Source organism: Notothenia coriiceps, unplaced genomic scaffold (assembly GCF_000735185.1).
Source record: "Notothenia coriiceps isolate Sejong01 unplaced genomic scaffold, NC01 NC01_scaffold00006020, whole genome shotgun sequence".
Classification (NCBI taxonomy): domain Eukaryota; kingdom Metazoa; phylum Chordata; class Actinopteri; order Perciformes; family Nototheniidae; genus Notothenia; species Notothenia coriiceps.
The window spans coordinates 1,980-18,637 of record NW_011338721.1 but is presented as its reverse complement, the minus strand read 5'-3'; the positions used below and the strand labels follow the sequence as shown (position 1 = coordinate 18,637).

At 38.3% G+C, this 16,658-nt stretch overlaps 1 protein-coding gene and 1 long non-coding RNA gene across 2 annotated transcripts; one reads left to right on the top strand and one right to left on the bottom strand.

The window, feature by feature from the left end:
* The first annotated feature begins 891 nt into the window (after window positions 1-891).
* On the top strand, window positions 892-6,630 carry ripk1l (receptor (TNFRSF)-interacting serine-threonine kinase 1, like). Its single transcript, XM_010768759.1, has 11 exons — window positions 892-967; window positions 1,280-1,442; window positions 2,103-2,259; window positions 2,344-2,481; window positions 2,572-2,803; window positions 2,919-3,068; window positions 3,300-3,376; window positions 3,499-3,574; window positions 3,680-4,267; window positions 4,401-4,550; window positions 5,097-6,630. Exons 2-11 carry the CDS (start codon window positions 1,282-1,284, stop codon window positions 5,384-5,386), a joined length of 2,019 nt encoding a protein of 672 aa, XP_010767061.1. The 5' UTR covers window positions 892-967; window positions 1,280-1,281; the 3' UTR covers window positions 5,387-6,630.
* An 8,426-nt stretch (window positions 6,631-15,056) lies between these two features.
* LOC104943380 (uncharacterized) lies at window positions 15,057-16,421 on the bottom strand. The gene is made up of 2 exons (XR_798104.1): window positions 16,214-16,421; window positions 15,057-16,105 (listed from the first exon to the last, which is right to left on the bottom strand). It is a non-coding gene; the product is annotated as an uncharacterized lncRNA (long non-coding RNA).
* Between the last annotated feature and the right edge of the window lie 237 nt (window positions 16,422-16,658).

Genomic DNA, 16,658 nt, shown 5'->3' with positions numbered 1-16,658 from the left:
ACTTGGAGTTTCCACACAAATCAGAATGTTAAATGCACTGACTTTTCTGTTAATTAATCACAAAGGTCGATACACTGCACAGCAGAATACTTTTCTAAATTAGCTGAAGATTACCAGCAATAAACATGAATGATTCTGTTGCTCAGAAAAACGTGACACTACAATACAGGTAAATATGAAACTGCTTTGTGGTGGTTTTAGTGTGCAACAGGAGGAATTTATAGTGTGGGCGTTCACAGATAGGCTGCCCAAGATGCAGGCCTTCATGTCATACATCGCCTACGCTGGAAGGGGTTACAATTAAAGTGGTTTCCTGCTTCAATTTCACATAAACATGAGTTTTATCAATGAACTTGTTTATTTGTTTTTATGCATAAAGCTAGGGCATTTTTAGCTTGGCTGCTGTGACATTTTGCATTCAAAATTATATTTCTCTTCCTTATTGGTTCTGGTAAAGCTTTGCTCTCTTAGATGACAAATGGTGTTTTGATACAGCTGGTCATTGTATGGAGGTAAAAACACAGGTAGATCAGTGTGGTAACAACATCAAATCTATTGAAAAGCTACTGTTACAGGGAAATGCAAGGTGGTTTAGTCTGCGATAATTAATTTTACCAGTAGGTGGCGACTTTGCCATGCAACAATATTTACAATGGGGCTCGAGGAATTTGTATCTCAAAAAATTACTTGTAATGAGCAAAGTCTGAGATAAATAACTTAACATTGTCTCCTGCATTTTAGTTTTCATTACTGTATGGTTTTCATAGGGTGTTTCGGTGCTTTTTTGGTTTGTATTTTGTACACATGAATATCTATCTGAGTTTGTTGGTCGTCCTGATCTGGTATCGACTTTGTAGCCTGTTTGTAGTTTTTTATGTCCAAAGAGTTTCGCTTCTAGCGAGGACGTCGCGGAAATCCCGGAACTACAAGTGCCCCAGCGTTGCTTAGCTTGTCCAGCTCTTTTTCGGTGGGTTTTTCTCCATATTTTGTTTATATTAATAGCGGATGTGGTGTATAATGTTGTTCGTCGGGTGAAGAGTTTGGTAAACATTTCGACGGTTAAGTTATTTTTGCTCAAACTGTCGGATAACTTTACGCGTTACCTTTTAACTTCAGCCTGTCATAGTGTTATGATCGTTATGGATGGTTGAGTCACCGCGTCAGACTTCCCGTTTCTCCCCATGAAACATTTCTTTATTCTGCAATTTAGAAATGTGTTATGCTTTGTTGTGCTTTTTTTCTTGTGTCGTTCAGCTGTTTTATTGTGCTATTTTACCAGGGATGGCCACCGCGCCACAGTCTTCTTTTCAAATGAGATCGGCTGATCTGATCAGAAAAGAGGCCCTGGACTATGGAGGGTTTGGAGACGTTTACCTGTGCTACCATGTAACCCTCGGCCAGGTGGTGTTGAAGACCATGTATACAGGCCCTATTCGCAACGAGTAAGTTCTGTGTTACTGAATGCAGTGTTGGTCTGCTGGGTATTCCCCCTTGCTTCAATGGTAACATGCATCATGTGCCCAGTCAGGCTCTCTACAACATGTAGTGGACTGATAATGTTTTTGACAGCATAATTGCATTATGTCCTTAGATACAGATGGCAGAATGTTGCCTGTGTAAAATATTGTGTAATCCCAGACAAACTGTATTGGCCTACCCAGATTGTGCATAATGAAGAAGCTCAGATTTTCGAACTTCCTTTTTTATAGGAAAAAATAAAAATACTTGAAATGCGGATGTAGTCTAGGTCCAACATCCGTTTTTTTCAGACAAAATGCCTTAATACCAAATTCTGTGTTGATTTACATTCACAGTCCTTCTTTTAAAAAACATCTACTAAATTATATTTGTATTGTAGCCATATAATTGGATTTCTTAAAAGGGCATTTCAGATTCTGATTTTACTGTTATTTATAGCAAGGTATGCATAAATGAAACGTAATATCTCCAAATAGTGATACCTACTCAATTTAAATCTGTATTTCACTGTCTGCATGATGACAATATATTGGAATTAATTTATTTTGCACAACAAATGGAGTTGCCTCTTGTCAAGCGGATATCTGGTTCTTACTATTTTTTACTAATACTGTACTTTCCAGGGAGAATAAAAAGTCGCTGCTGGAGGAGGGGAACATCATGGCCAGCCTGAACCATGAACGAGTGGTGAAGCTGCTGGGTGTGATCATGGAAGAAAGAGACTGCTCGCTAGTAATGGAACTCCTCCCCAGAGGCAATCTGTCGGTCATGCTAGAGACGGTGAGCAGATTCCATCCATAGTTGGCAGGCTTAACTTTTTTTTTATATATGACTTGAATTATAAAAGCACTTAATTATTCCCAGGTCTCCGTGCCACTATCCATCAAGTGCAGAATCATCTTAGAGGTTTTGGAAGGGATGATTTACCTGACAGAGAGACACGTCATACACAAGGACATCAAGCCGGAAAACATTTTAGTTGACAAGGATTTTCACATCAAGGTATATCACAAACTCGGTCCTATTTGTGATTCTGACAGCAAGCATGTACATTTACGGTAATCCCAAATGTCTTTTTTCTTTGTTTCATAGATTGCAGACCTTGGCCTGGCCACCTGCCTGACATGGAGCAAACTCACAAAGGAGGAGTCCAGCAGAAGGAGTCGTAAAGCACGCTCAGCAGGGACGAGAGGCGCTGGGACACTGAGCTACATGGCCCCTGAGCACTTGGAGAGTATACACACAGTCTCCACTGAGAAGTCTGACGTCTACAGCTTTGCAATCGTAGTTTGGGTCATCGTCACAGGGGAGGAGCCGTATGCAAGTGAGTTGGGATGCCAAATAATGCTCGAATGAATAATAAACGTTGAGGCTCTGTTTGTAAGACATCAACTGCCTGGTTATTGTCAGAACCCTTAAAGTAAATGATATGTTTCTAGATGCAAGGAGTGAAGAACACATCAGCCAGTGCGTCCGTAACGGGGACCGACCTGCAGTGAACCTTGTTCCAGAAGATACGCCTGTAGAGATCCTTCAGCTCATGAAGAGGGGCTGGGATCACAATCCGGTGCAAAGGCCAACATTTAAAGGTGTGCTTTTTGTGTGTGTGGACTAAAAACATTAGCATACGGTCTAAGGTGGCTCAGTGGAAAATGACAGTCTCATGTGTTCAGACGCAAAGAAAATAACATTAAAATCATTCATTGCTGTTGTTTTTTTTTTTTTTACAATCCAAGGCTTAATTTGAATATATGTTTAAACACTGATATCATTATGTTGTTGAATGAAAATCATTCTCCTATCTTTTCCTTTTTTTGTAGAGGGACATGACTTCCTGCTGCCTTTCTACATTGAAAAGCTTGAACCTCTTGTAGAGGAAGATTTACAGGAGCTGAGGGTAAATATATATATGTTAATGATTTATTGTAACAATCTCATCCTCTGTACACAGTGAAATTAAAATAAGTGAAGTAAAAAACAAGGCAATATCGATAACATTTCTGAGTGATTTTTATGCAGAAATTATATGAAGGCCCAGAGGAACTTGTTGAGAAGATGAAAACTCTGTCAATGACCCAGGAATGTTTTTTGCCAGGTGAGTACTGTTGGCAATCTTGATGAGCTGATGGACGCTCAGAAAGCTAGAAACATTGTGGGATCAAGTAGATTTATCGCTTTAACATCTCTCCTCACCTTGCAGATTGCCCAGCTCCCTTGATGAGTTCAGACAGAAGTGTACCTGGGCCAGTTGAAGCCAGCATTGAGGACATGCATGACATCCAATATGTGCAACCTCTTCAGACAGACGCAAAGGCATTCAGAAGCCCTTCAGCTTTGGAGGAGAAGCTGGCTCGGGAGCTTCAGTACCACAAACATGGCAGCTACAACCAGCTTGAAATCTATCAAGGCAACCCAAATCCTTTCCTGCAAAACCACTTCAGCAATTCAGATCAAGCTATCCAGCAACCAGAACCAGACAAACCCTCTGGTGCATCCTCTGTCCAATCGTGGACAAAAGCTGAGCCAGTGCAGCCCACCAGCCAGGAGGAGGCGTATCGCCCTACTGCTGGTCCCTATAATTCCATGAACTCCTCCATACCTTCTCCATGCCACTTTCCACTGTCTGCCAGCAGCCCTTCTCTATCACAATATAACCAGCAACATCCACACTCCCACTATGACCGCCAGCAGTCCTGCCCAGTTTACCCAGTGTCTGATACGTCTGCTCCTGATATCAAGCCCGGGCGTCTCCTAGCACCCTCAAAGAGCTACTTACCACAAGATCCAGGTACAAACAGACATGTCTTTTTGATAAAGTGTTTCTTCTTGCTCTAGATGCCTGTGGTTTTCACAGCTCTGCCAGCTTTGACTGACATGTTGGAGAGACTGTGTTAATGTGTTTTGCCTTGTGCTTGTTTCAGGATCTCTTTTCATTCAGAATGCAAGCGGGATCCAGATTGGGAGCAACAACTTGATGAGTATCAGAGGTCACGAGGCCTCCAATAGTTTGATGTCTCTGCCTTCGAATGCCTCAGCACACTCTCCCATCAAAGAAGGCATTTTCAAATATGGTAAACCATGGGAATTTTCCTTTAATGTAACACAAATGATAGTTTGTCTATATGTTTACTGTTTATTTTGCAAATAGGATACTAATTGGGGCTGCAATCAAAATGAATTGAATATTATGGTTTTGCTGTCAAATGTCAACATTTCCAGATCCTAAGATGGAATCTTTTAAATGTCTTGTTTTCATTCTGAACAAGTGTCCAAAGGAATTGCTATTATATACAAACATGAAAAGCAGACATTCTGTCATAAATGGAAAATAACTAAAACTAATTTTCAAAATAGTTGCCAAACCATTCTTGGCGATCAACTAAACAATTAATCCAGTTATCTTTCCCGTCTCTAGTAGTTAGTCAAAAGCAGTAAAATGGTGAAGTTAACAATGAAGTATGCAATTTTTTGCATGTGAGATCAGATGAGAACAACAGTTTTCTAATAGTCCAAAGCAAAGGTATTTCATTATAAAAAATTCAGAGGTAAACTTAAAACAAGTTATCATTAGTGTTGAATGAAGTCGTCCTTAAATATGTTTATTTTCTGTCCTTCAGAGGACTATGCCGTGACCGAAGGTCACCTGGACATACTGAGGGACAACATCGGTAAAAAATGGAAGGGATGTGCACGGCGACTGGGTCTGAGCAGTGTGGAAATAGAGACCATTGAGCACGACTGTTTCCGTGACGGCCTCCCCGAGATGGTGCATCAGATGCTGGATCGGTGGAAAATGAAGGAGGGAAGTATTGGCTGCACTATTGGGAAGCTTTGTCGTGCTCTGGATGGTCTCATAAAGATAGATGTCATCCAGAAAATATTGGACTCCTGCAGTTCTTCCTCCTAGATCTGATAAACTTTCTACCTCATTCCGGGTAAAGGACCATCTGCTCATGATGATCACATTTTTTTAACCGTTTGCAACATTTAAAGGCTCTCTCAACCAAAAAGTATACTATTTTCGGATTTATGGGACACATTTTAAATACCTTCTCTCTCGCAACATGTGTCTTGCTCAAAGCATTGAAAATGGCATACTGAAAACCGAAGAGCTCACTTGACTTCTTCACTGAAACGTTTCCTTTGTTACTTTTTTAAAATCCTCACAGCTCCCTGTGAACCGTTCTCACTTTCTGGTACTCACTTATTTTGAGAAATTGTTACCCGGACTTGACTTTTATTGTGAACGTTTTTAAATGACTATAACTTTTTATAGCAAGAAGATGTCAGGGTTTTCTTAATGTAACATTTCAAAATCTGTTTTAAAAGCAATAATAGCCTGAATGATTAGTATATTATGCATATTGCAAACAATGTGTTACAGCTGACACATCAGACAAGTCTAAGCAAGAGTTATTACAAAAGTAATATTTTTTATATAAAATGTCGATTATGATTGTTTTTATTTTGTGCAAGGTTACTGTAGCTTTAACTGAATATTAACTCATATTTAGGGACAATCAAATGGTGTGTGGTAAACATTTATTCCATCCCAACACAAACAGAAAGACTTCAATCACAGAACAGGCAGGGTCAGCTACTCTGTAAGAATGTAAGAAGCTGAAAACACACGGTATGTATTCACAGAAAGACAGAACAAGTCCACAAATACATTTGCATTTTTGTTGTCATCCATGTGTCCAGTGGGAATCAGTAGACACTCATGAGATGAGTAACATAAAGTCTGTCTCCTTCAGCTTGAGACCTGCTGTAGATTATCTTCTTACATTTCCCCAAATCACAGTAAAGGTGCATTAATTAGCATTGAGCTATTCCTTTGAATGATCAGTGTGTGGATTTACTCTCATGATATCAGATTGTCTTCAAACTGATACGCTGCTGTGATGTACTGTATAGCATTTTCAATTATAAGATTTGATGTTTTGTTCTTTTTCATTACAAAATGTTGTAACAAAAAAAATGTCTTCACTTTGTTCTTCTTCAACAAGTTCGACCCAAAACCAGTTGTATTTTAAAAGCCATTTCGATATTCTAAATAAACTGAACAAATGTTTATAAAATCCCAAAGTAAATACATTTCATGTGTTACATGGATGGAACTACAGTACACACTTTCAGATGGTTTTACTTTTAGTTTTTCCTTTAAATATAACTGCTTATCCCCTGCAACTCTTAAATTGATATCAATATAATGAAAACATCAACAGAGCTGTCACTTCTAAACGAATGACTTTAGACTACAAGTATATATAGTATCTGTATCCCAATTTCACACGTCGTCCTTAATCTAAGGGAGTGCTGAGAATTCTTTCCATATACTTATTCAAAAATGTGTTTGTTTTTTACTTTTCTCTTGATTGACACTTTTATTCCACGATACCATGCACAACATGAGAGGAAAAGTGTTCAGAGTGGGACTGAAACATTTAACAAACTGTTTTGTGAAAAGCTTTCAAAAAAACTGAACTTCAAAGTAAATTACTTTTAAATTATCTGTCATGATGTATTTAGAAGTTTAGATTGCAGACTATTAAATGTTCCTGTTTGATTGAACAAACAGCTAAGTACTGTATGTGGATGCACATATGCTAACTGCAAAGACAATATGCAAAAATATTAAGTATTTACTCTATGCAGTATAGAGTATTGGATTGGAACACACTAAATATCACAACTGAACAAGTCGAAATTTAAAATAATGCCAATAATAATGTATTTTTTATCCGATATAGACTATGATAACATTAAAACCCCACATTAGACTCTAGAGGGCTCTGCATGGCATGGCAGTGTGTTGTAGTATGCAGATATTTTTCCTGAGCATTAGACGAATAAACAGTGGATTATATTATTTTTTCATCCCCAAATGCACCTGACAGGAAGACTAATTTTCTCTCTGTTTTCATTAAAAATACAGTTTGAACTTCCATGAAAGGGATTACAGATGATGATGATCTGATGATGAGCTACAGTGATAGCCACTGCTGTTCTCGTTCCCTATAGGTAGGTTTAATATTATCTCCACTAAACACTATAACAATGATTACTTTCAACCCATGAATGACTATTGATAATGTCCTGGTATACAAATGTGAGCAGGCTTTCTAGCTTCTTAACAGTAATTACATCCAGGTTCTATCAGATTGAGGCATGATATTAAAATGGCACCCTGTTGATTGAAATAACGATTTAAAAACGTTTGTTAAAACAGCATGCCTTGCATCTGCAACATCTTTTACATGACAATTAGGACATGGCTTAAGATTCTATTTGGAATAGATGAAGTAGCAGTAGGTCCACGGGATAATTTGAGGGTAATAATTCAGTGAGTGTCTAAAAAACTAAAGTTTGATGTGTCTCATATTTGGTCCTGAGTGAATGCCTGAATCCAATTCCAGTCATGTTAACTTTACAATGGATTTACAAACAACAAATATTACAAACAACATGACCTTGATAATCTTTCTCCTCTAATACATGTACGTATCTGCAGCTACATATTGGATTGCATTGATTGTTTGTTTCATGTGTGTTTCTTCCATTTCCCTCTATTGTAGTGACAAACATGTTATACAAATCAACTATAGACATCCCATTTTCATTGTATACAAAAATAATGACTTGAGGTTCACATAATACAGATAGATAGACATTCATGTGCAGAACCATAACAATAGTATTATGTTGCCACATTTAGTTTTACAGTGTGTACATAGATAATTGATCAAGCACCATAAACTGTAAACCTGCAGTTGTCACATGAAAACAATACTATTTTTGTTCTCCTGCAAAGCCATCATCCAGGACAAATCTGGGTAGAACAGTGAGACTCATGGTATCAAAGTGTAGAACGATATGAATAACAGATATTAGTTGTATCATCAGCATACACCCGCAGTGACCAGTCAACTGCCTGAGGTTTAACCCAGGCTTTACTAAGATAATGCGAATAGCAGATTACTAAATATCAAGCCCTTAATAAGGTCTACAAGTATTTACTAATCTACATGTCTTTAAACGTTAGCTTTGATATGAATGTAAGCGATAGGATCCATAGTTAAATCATACATTTATCATGTGTTGTACTTATCCAATATACTAATACTTTGTCGTGAGCAGTCAGGAATGGGCAATGCTTTCTGCAACATAACCTATTTTTGCATTTTATCCCACGAACATTACATTTGTCATTATTGTTAAAGTTAAATCAGTGTTGATTATTTCAATTGATTATTGATGTTTGCACCAATATGGATTTAGAAATATTTGGACCATAGTCTGATAAAATACATTGTTTTATCGCAGTCAGTCAAACCACATCCATACAGTCCTGATCAAAGAGATGAGATTATCTTTGTTTTGTTGCAGGCTCATAATTAATATTATCTTAAAATGATTTTTTTTACAGATTCAACCATTTGACCATAGAAAACATCATTAAAATCAAGGAGCTTCATTAACTCTCAAAGTTTAAACAGTATGCTTCAAATTATGTTGAAACTTGCCCTCCGTCCAACTTGACCAAGCTTATGCAAACAATAGAGTACAATAAGAAAACTTCACAAAAATCGAGCTTTTTTAAAGTAATACTCAGATACGGTAGATCCAGATAGAGGATGCGGCCAGTAGTGCTACAAGGAATGTGTTAGGTAGTCAAATATTGATTTAAAAGTACAATTCCTCAACACCTTAAATCTCCCCTAGGGTTTTGGAGAATTTTTTAGATGTTATTTAAATCTGAAAAAAAGCTACAAACTAGGGATGCCAGCGATTATTCGATTTTTCAAATATTCGTTACAGTCTCCATAATCGAATTTCTTTTTTTTAAATTCGATTTTATTTATATATTTTTTTATTATTATTTATGTTTTTCTTTTTTTTCCTGACTTAGTTTCAACCAAAATATAGACTAATGCTAATAATAGTATTAATAATTGTAAAGGGCCATTGGTCACACCACCAGTTTGTTTTACTGTATAATACTGAATAATCGATTAATATTCGCCAGGGCTGTCCGATTTTCGAATTTGATCATGGTCAGTTTCTGGCATCCCTATGACAAACCGGGCACTTTTTGACAACTTTTTGCAAATTACATTCACTTTAAATTATTAAATGCGGTTTGCATTAAGCCTTAAATGCTATTCTGTCATATTAACCAAATAGCCAAACATAGTGGGTGACAAAAGATAAAAATAGCTACATGGCGTGTGCCAAAACACTTAAGGAGCATACGGTACGTCGCTGAACAAGATTTCCTGAAATATATACATTAATTAATGCCACATCTTAAAGAACATAACCTGCAAATTAAGTCCAGAGATATTCTGTAAACATTGTAAATTGAGATAAGTATCAAGGCCAGGCGACTTTTGCATGGCCTGGAACCATCTCCAAATTAATGTGAAAGTTGTCTATTTCTGAAGTCCTTTTTGCACACATGATGGCCAGCAGAGACTTTTTGTGGCACACATTTAGATTCTTCTGCCTTTGTGTTTGGGGAATTGGATTGTCTAGAACTTTAGACGGGTCGTCAATGGCAGGGTTAGGGACGCTGCAGATTTGAGGGTAGTGTCTGAAGCATTCAAAAGCATCATTGCACTTTATTGTTTCTATAGGAGGTTGAGCAGAGTAGTTGGATGAAGGGAATGGGTTTGTCTGTCTGTGCAATGAGCAAATTCGGACCCTGATCTCTGTCTTGGGGCAGCAATTTGCTGACCCCTTCGTGCATTGACAGCAATTCAGAAAGACGTGGCATAGAGTACTAAGGTCCTTGCGTATCACCTTGCGAATGTTCGGCCTCAGCATTAGGTAGATGATTGGGTTGTAGATGGTGGACGACTTGGCAAACATTGCCGGTAAAGCAAATGCCAGAGGAGGGATGTTCTCAACGTGCCCAAAGGCAGCCCACATGGATACCACAGCATACGGACTCCACGCCGCAAAGAAACCGATGCAGACAGCAACACTTAACTGGTAAGAAATAGATCACAGAAGAGAAAACAGTGTATTTGATTCAAGAATACAGATCATTGTTTGTTTTGGCACTATTGACGATAACATACAGAAAAATCACAAGGCAGGTCCTTTAAAGGCACAAGGTGAACCTGAAATATTTATTGATTTGCATCAGTCAAAAGGCCACATAGGCATTGTAATCCATAGCTGTTTAAATTAAAGTTATTCTTATGGAGAGAGGTGTATAATGATGACCATCGATCATCAAAAGCAGCGTTAGCTTGTTATCCATCAAATCAAATCAAATTGTATTATAGCCCCAAATCACAAGAAATGCCTCAAAGGGTTATACAAAGCAAACAAAAGCAAAGACAAAAACAAAATACAAACGTCATAGCGTAAAAATTATAAAAACATTATACAACATTGTACCTCAGCATTAGTATTGCCATGGGATAAAAGCATAAAAGTATCTCCAGAGCCAATTCCTGCTAATATTGACCAGAATAGATCCTCTGTCACTGACGGATTTATTTAGTTCATTAATCAGGGGCGGATCTAGACAAATATTCATGGGGTGGCAAGAGGGTGGCAGGAGATTTTGAGGGGTGGCATCCCCTGGCAGAAGTATTTGCTGATTTAATTGCAGTCATATCAATCAATGTTAACTACATGCTGCGATTAACATTTTGTTCAGCAAAACGCCTCACAAACTGATTAAGATCCAAAGCTTTAGTGCGTTTTGATTCAATGAGTACAGCCAAACTTGACAGTCTCTTCTCTGTCATTGTATACCCCAAATACCTCGTTCCTTCCTTCTACATACTTGGGTCCGGATGCTTCTCGTTTTGCGCCGTCCCGTTCAAATGAAATCGTCGCCAATCATATTTCAACGCTCGCGCCAGGGCCGGGGGAGTATGGAGCTATTTCAGGGTCATAAGTTTTGATCATTCAAAAAAATACAAATTTATTTGAAAGTCCAAGTTTTCATCCTGAACTTTGAAAAATACAATGTTGTATTCAAAACAAAAACAAGTATTTGAAATAATTTTTCAGGTTGAATATTATTTTGATTCAGTTCAGCATTTTTTTTAAGAAAATATTTATGTTCATATTTCACTTTTATACATATTTTGATATTTGAATACTTGTTTTTTTCAGTTTCAGATTTTACGTTTTCAGATTCAAAACAATTATTTTTTCAGTTTCAAATCTTTTTTTTTCAGGTTTCAATCTTTTTTTCGCCTTCAGATCGTTTTTCACTTTCAGATCTTTTTTTTCCGCTTTCAGATCTTTTTTTTTCGCTTTCAGACTTTTGACCCTGATATTGCTTCGGGGGGCGGGGCTTACCAAAGAGTAGTTTGGCACCTGAGTGACAGCATGAGTGACAGCCCTCCCTCTGTCATGATGCCTTCATGGATGTTAGGTAGCACAAGAAATACAACTACACACTTTCTATACACAATACTCCCGTGATTGGTGGTAAACAAAACTGATACCAGCATCAAAGTTCCGTTAAGCGAGCTGTTGAGCATCGTAGTTGGCAACAATCAAGGTATAAGAGCAATAAACTGTGCTAGAATCTGAAATCACTTATCCGCAATCAAGCGTTGTCCTTCCCCACTTCCACGTAGCTCCATGAACGCAGCATAGCATTGGCTTGGTTTTTGCGATCAGAATCAGAATACCTTTATTAGTCCCACAGGGGATACATTTACATTGTTACAGCAGACAAGAGCCAAAGACAGCTTAATGTTACCTAAAGCATGCATACAAAAAGTATTAAAGATTAAAAAAATTAATTATATATATTTTTAAAGTTACACATTTTACATAATACACACCCTGTGACAGTTCTGCGGATTTAGCAGCCAGGTATATATTGCACAGTTTTTAACGGCATATATATATTGCACATACTGCAAATATTGCACATAGTTGGTATTTATCAAAAAGAGGTGTTATAGTCTGTGTTGTTTTGTACGGGTTCTACTAGGGTCTGTGCTGATGCTGGTTGTATAGTCTGGCCGCTGCAGGAAGGAATGACCTTCGGTATCTCTCCGTGAGACAGCGGGGGATGGCGTCAGGTCCACCAGAACAACCTGCTGGCTCGTTGCGGATACGTAATTTCACATTCTAAACACAGTTTATTTGTACTTGATTGTTGCCAACTACGATGCTCAACAGCTCGCTTAACGGAACTTTGACGCTGGTCTCAGTTTTCTAACATCCATGAAGGCAACATGACAGAGGGAGGCCTGTCACTCAGGATGCCAAACTACTCTTTGGTAAGCCCCGCCCCCCAAGCAATATCAGGGCCAAAAGTTTGAAAGCGAAAAAAAAAGATCTGAAAGCGAAAAAAAAAGATCTGAAAGTGAAAAGCAATGTGAAACCTGAAAAAACAAGATTTGAAACTGAAAAAAAATTTGTTTTTTGAATCTGAAAATGAAAAATCTGCAACTGAAAAAAACAAGGATTCAAATATCAAAATATGTATAAAAGTGAAATCTGAAAATAAATATATTATTCAAAATAATTGCTGAACTGAATCAAAAATAATATTCAACCTGAAAAATTATTTCAAATATTTTTTATTATTTTGAATACATCATTGTATTTTTCAAAGTTCAGGATAAAAACTTGAACTTTCAAATAAATTGTATTTTTTTTGAATGATCAAAACTTATGACCCTGAAATAGCTCCATATTTTCTGAAATGTTGTGGCGTTTTGTGAAATGCTGTGGCGTTTTGTGAAATGCTGTTGTGTTTTGTGAAATGCTGTGGTGTCTTGCACTTCAGGGCCACCGTACTAGGCACTAAATACGCTCTTCAGACTGACACATTTTTTGGAGCTAAGAAGCCCTGAAAGAAGTGGTTTCTTATAGCCTTCATTCCATATTTTTTGATAGGATCTCTCAGCAAAAAAGACACCAGTTCTCACAAAGATAAAGTGAGTGACAATTGAGGTATTTCAGCTTGTAAGATGTGTAAAGCACCTGTTCCGCAGTTCCTCCTCCTCGTCTTCATCGTCCTGGCTGAGGGCCTCCGAAGCTTCGCTCTGAACCTCCTGCAGCTCGGTCATCTCCGAGTCCAGGCTCTCACACTCCTCCATCTTGGTAATATCCTCCAGCTCTTCCCTTTGTAGCCCCCACGGTGGTTTTTTCAGTGAATTTCAGAGTCCCTTTGGAGTTTTCAGCCACCCTGATTTCGGAGGAGTTGGTCTGCCTGTTTGTGTCATTCTAAGTTGGGAGCAGTCCATCTGACTCAGCCCGGGACAAAAATAGGCTGAGAGAGGAACGAGAAGAGGGGTGTGGAGCTAGAGAGGAGAGCAGCGAGAGAGGGTGGGTCTCACTGGGTCTGAGAGTTTGTTGTTAGTGAAATTAACAAAAGAAGTTAGGTGACGAAGTTGCCGTGAAAAGATTCTTATGCATTTGGGGAAATCCTCAGTATTTTGGTCAGTGCAAGATGAATTAACCAGTGGGACTTTAAGAGCAAAATCCCCTCGCAGAGTTAAATATAGGCCGTGTGCTGAAACAGTATCCCCCTGGTCCCCCTGCTGCCGGTGGCAACACTAAACAGAGACATGCACACACACACTGACACACACACATGCATCGGGTGAGTTATCTACCCCCTACCAGCGCTGGCACTATACAAAAACCATAAAACAAGTCTAATAAGGTGTCAAACCACACAACAAAAACGAACTTGTGCACGAGCTGCCAGAGGAGGCGTCAGAGAACCTTTTAACTTAGAATGTGGATATTCAGGAGCCAAGGCCTATGAATCAGCACATAAAACATCATCCTAAATGCCTTCAGAATGATGGTCTAGTCGGCATTACCTCAAGGAAACAAAATTACATGAAATATCAGGTGAACGGGAGGGTAATTGTGCTTATGGTTGATATATGTTTCAGGTTAAAGGGGCCCTATTCTGCTCATTTTCAGGTTCGTATTTGTATTTTGTTTACATGCTTTAATGTTCAAAAAGTGCTTTACTTTTCTCATACTGCCTGTGCTGCAGCACAGCTGGCCCTGTCAATCGCTTAGAGATGTCCCGCCCCTTATTCTATCACATACAAGGTGTTGGAGTGCTAGCCAATAGAAGTGTGAGTGTTACGTAGTGATGTCACTGTCTCAGAAATAAAGAAAGGAGCCTAATAAAGACTTTGGGAGAGAACCTCCCTCTTTCGTTATCTTTGGGATTTTAGTCTTTGACATGCACAACAACCTTTATAAGTAACGCACTACAGGAAAGGGAAAACCCCCAAATCACAATAGGGCCCCTTTAAACATCGTTTCTGAGGAGAACATCTCTAATCCTGATTCTTATTTCAAGGTGATCAAATATAATTCTGTACTATTTATTTTTGAACTTCTATCAGCTCCAACTTATCTGTAGCAAATAATTCAACGTGCTTAACATCAAGCTCAAAAATATGAAATAGACACACGTCATCCTCAGATATTAATTTTTTTTAATAAACATTTAAAAGTTCAGCTTTGAACAAAATGTACAAAAAGAGAAAATATAATCTGGAGAAGAAGAAAAAAAAAGTCACATCAAAGTGTAGATTCTTTAAATAACTTATGTATTGCATGAACAGAATAATGAATGAATAGCAGGATTTTTTTTCCAAATCAGGTAGATGAACTCAAATGACACAGCATAGGTCTATCAAGGGAAATGAATACAGCTCATCAGGAGCAATGAAGTGTCAACATCCAGAGTGTGGCCCCCCGCAGCCCTCTAATGATTCCCAGAGTCACTTATAATATAACACCAACTTAAACAAGCTCATTTTAGCAACTTAAAGATGATGAATTATGGAAAAAGGAGAGGATAGATGTAGAAAACAATATCTATGGATGTTTAAACCCACGATAACTTCACCACTGACCTATAAAAATAGAACGAAAGGTTCTGATATTACAAGTTGGTCCATACCGGCTGTAGACTACATACTGTACATATGATGCAAAAGCAAATGATTGGCACTTTCTTTAATACTATGGCTCCAACAATGTGGATACAAATGTAACTGAGATGAACCTGGTCCAGAACAGTTGAAACAAAACGTTGCCGCATCCATTTAATAAGACTTCAGATTCTAACAGATTGCAGGAAGTATTTTCATCCTTTTTCTATATTCCTAACTACTTTCCAGTAATGCCAATCGAGTTGGTGAAGAGTGTTATGTAGCAGCTATAACCATGCTTAATAACACTGACCATTATTATCCTGCTTCAGTGCAGCCTCCCACTGTAACCAAATTAGAATTTCAGAGCCCTCTGGTGTCACTTCAGAAATAATATATTTTTACATTTAGTTTCAATTATTTGAAGTTATAGAAGCATTTGAAAGTGAGCCCAGTATTTCCAAGTACATGTACTGCCACTGGAAAAACCCTATGTGGTTAACCCATATCAACGCAGCGAGAGCATTCAGTCTTTTTTTTTCCTGGCTGTGAGCACATCCAAATGGGTTTCTCTTTCCGGGGACAGGCCTCTCTTGAGGTAGAAGACTCCTGTCCGCTCGTCGAATGAGAGGAACACCTTATCTCCTGGAGGACTCCTTTTTAATGATTTCTCTGACTGGGAGGACGGAGTTCAGGTCCTGCACGTCCTCTAGTATCCGGTATGACTGCGCAGACACACAGATGAGAAGCAGAGGATTATGAATAACTCATGGCTGGCCCAGAGGCAGCTTAGAGTAAAGAGGAGAAAATACAGCGTAGTTCTTAAGACTGACCACAGCAAACTCCGCTTTGATGGCGTCAAACTTGATCTTCTCATGGACTGCCCTGGCCACGTTGTTCCTTTCAAACGGCTCTGCAATACAAAACATTGCTGTGACCAGGTTCCGGTTATTTATTTGTACCCGTAGGTAGATTTTGTTTGCAGAGAAAGAGACAAGGGATCCATCCTGACACTAAGAACAAACAACAGACAGATCTCTAATAAAANTGCATAAAAATGATAATTATTGCAGATGGAGAGGGGGTGAGATTAAATAAATTATACTTCTTCTCACTCCTTTTCGAACACTAGATGTGGCACTGTTTATGTTGCTAATGCTTTTGTTGTTGTATAAACAGTGCCACATCTAGTGTTCGAAAAGGAGTGAGAAGAAGTATAATTTATTTAATCTCACCCCCTCTCCATCTGCAATAATTATCATTTTTATGCATTAGTGT

What these genes read in the sequence shown, in the direction of transcription:
- ripk1l (XM_010768759.1), top strand. Translation starts at nt 1,282, where the DNA reads ATGGCCACCGCGCCACAGTCTTCTTTTCAAATGAGATCGGCTGATCTG. An exon ending in TGTCGGTCATGCTAGAGACG is followed by an intron (nt 2,260 to 2,343) that starts GTGAGCAGATTC and finishes AATTATTCCCAG; the next exon opens with GTCTCCGTGCCACTATCCAT. An exon ending in CTACTTACCACAAGATCCAG is followed by an intron (nt 4,268 to 4,400) that starts GTACAAACAGAC and finishes TGCTTGTTTCAG; the next exon opens with GATCTCTTTTCATTCAGAAT.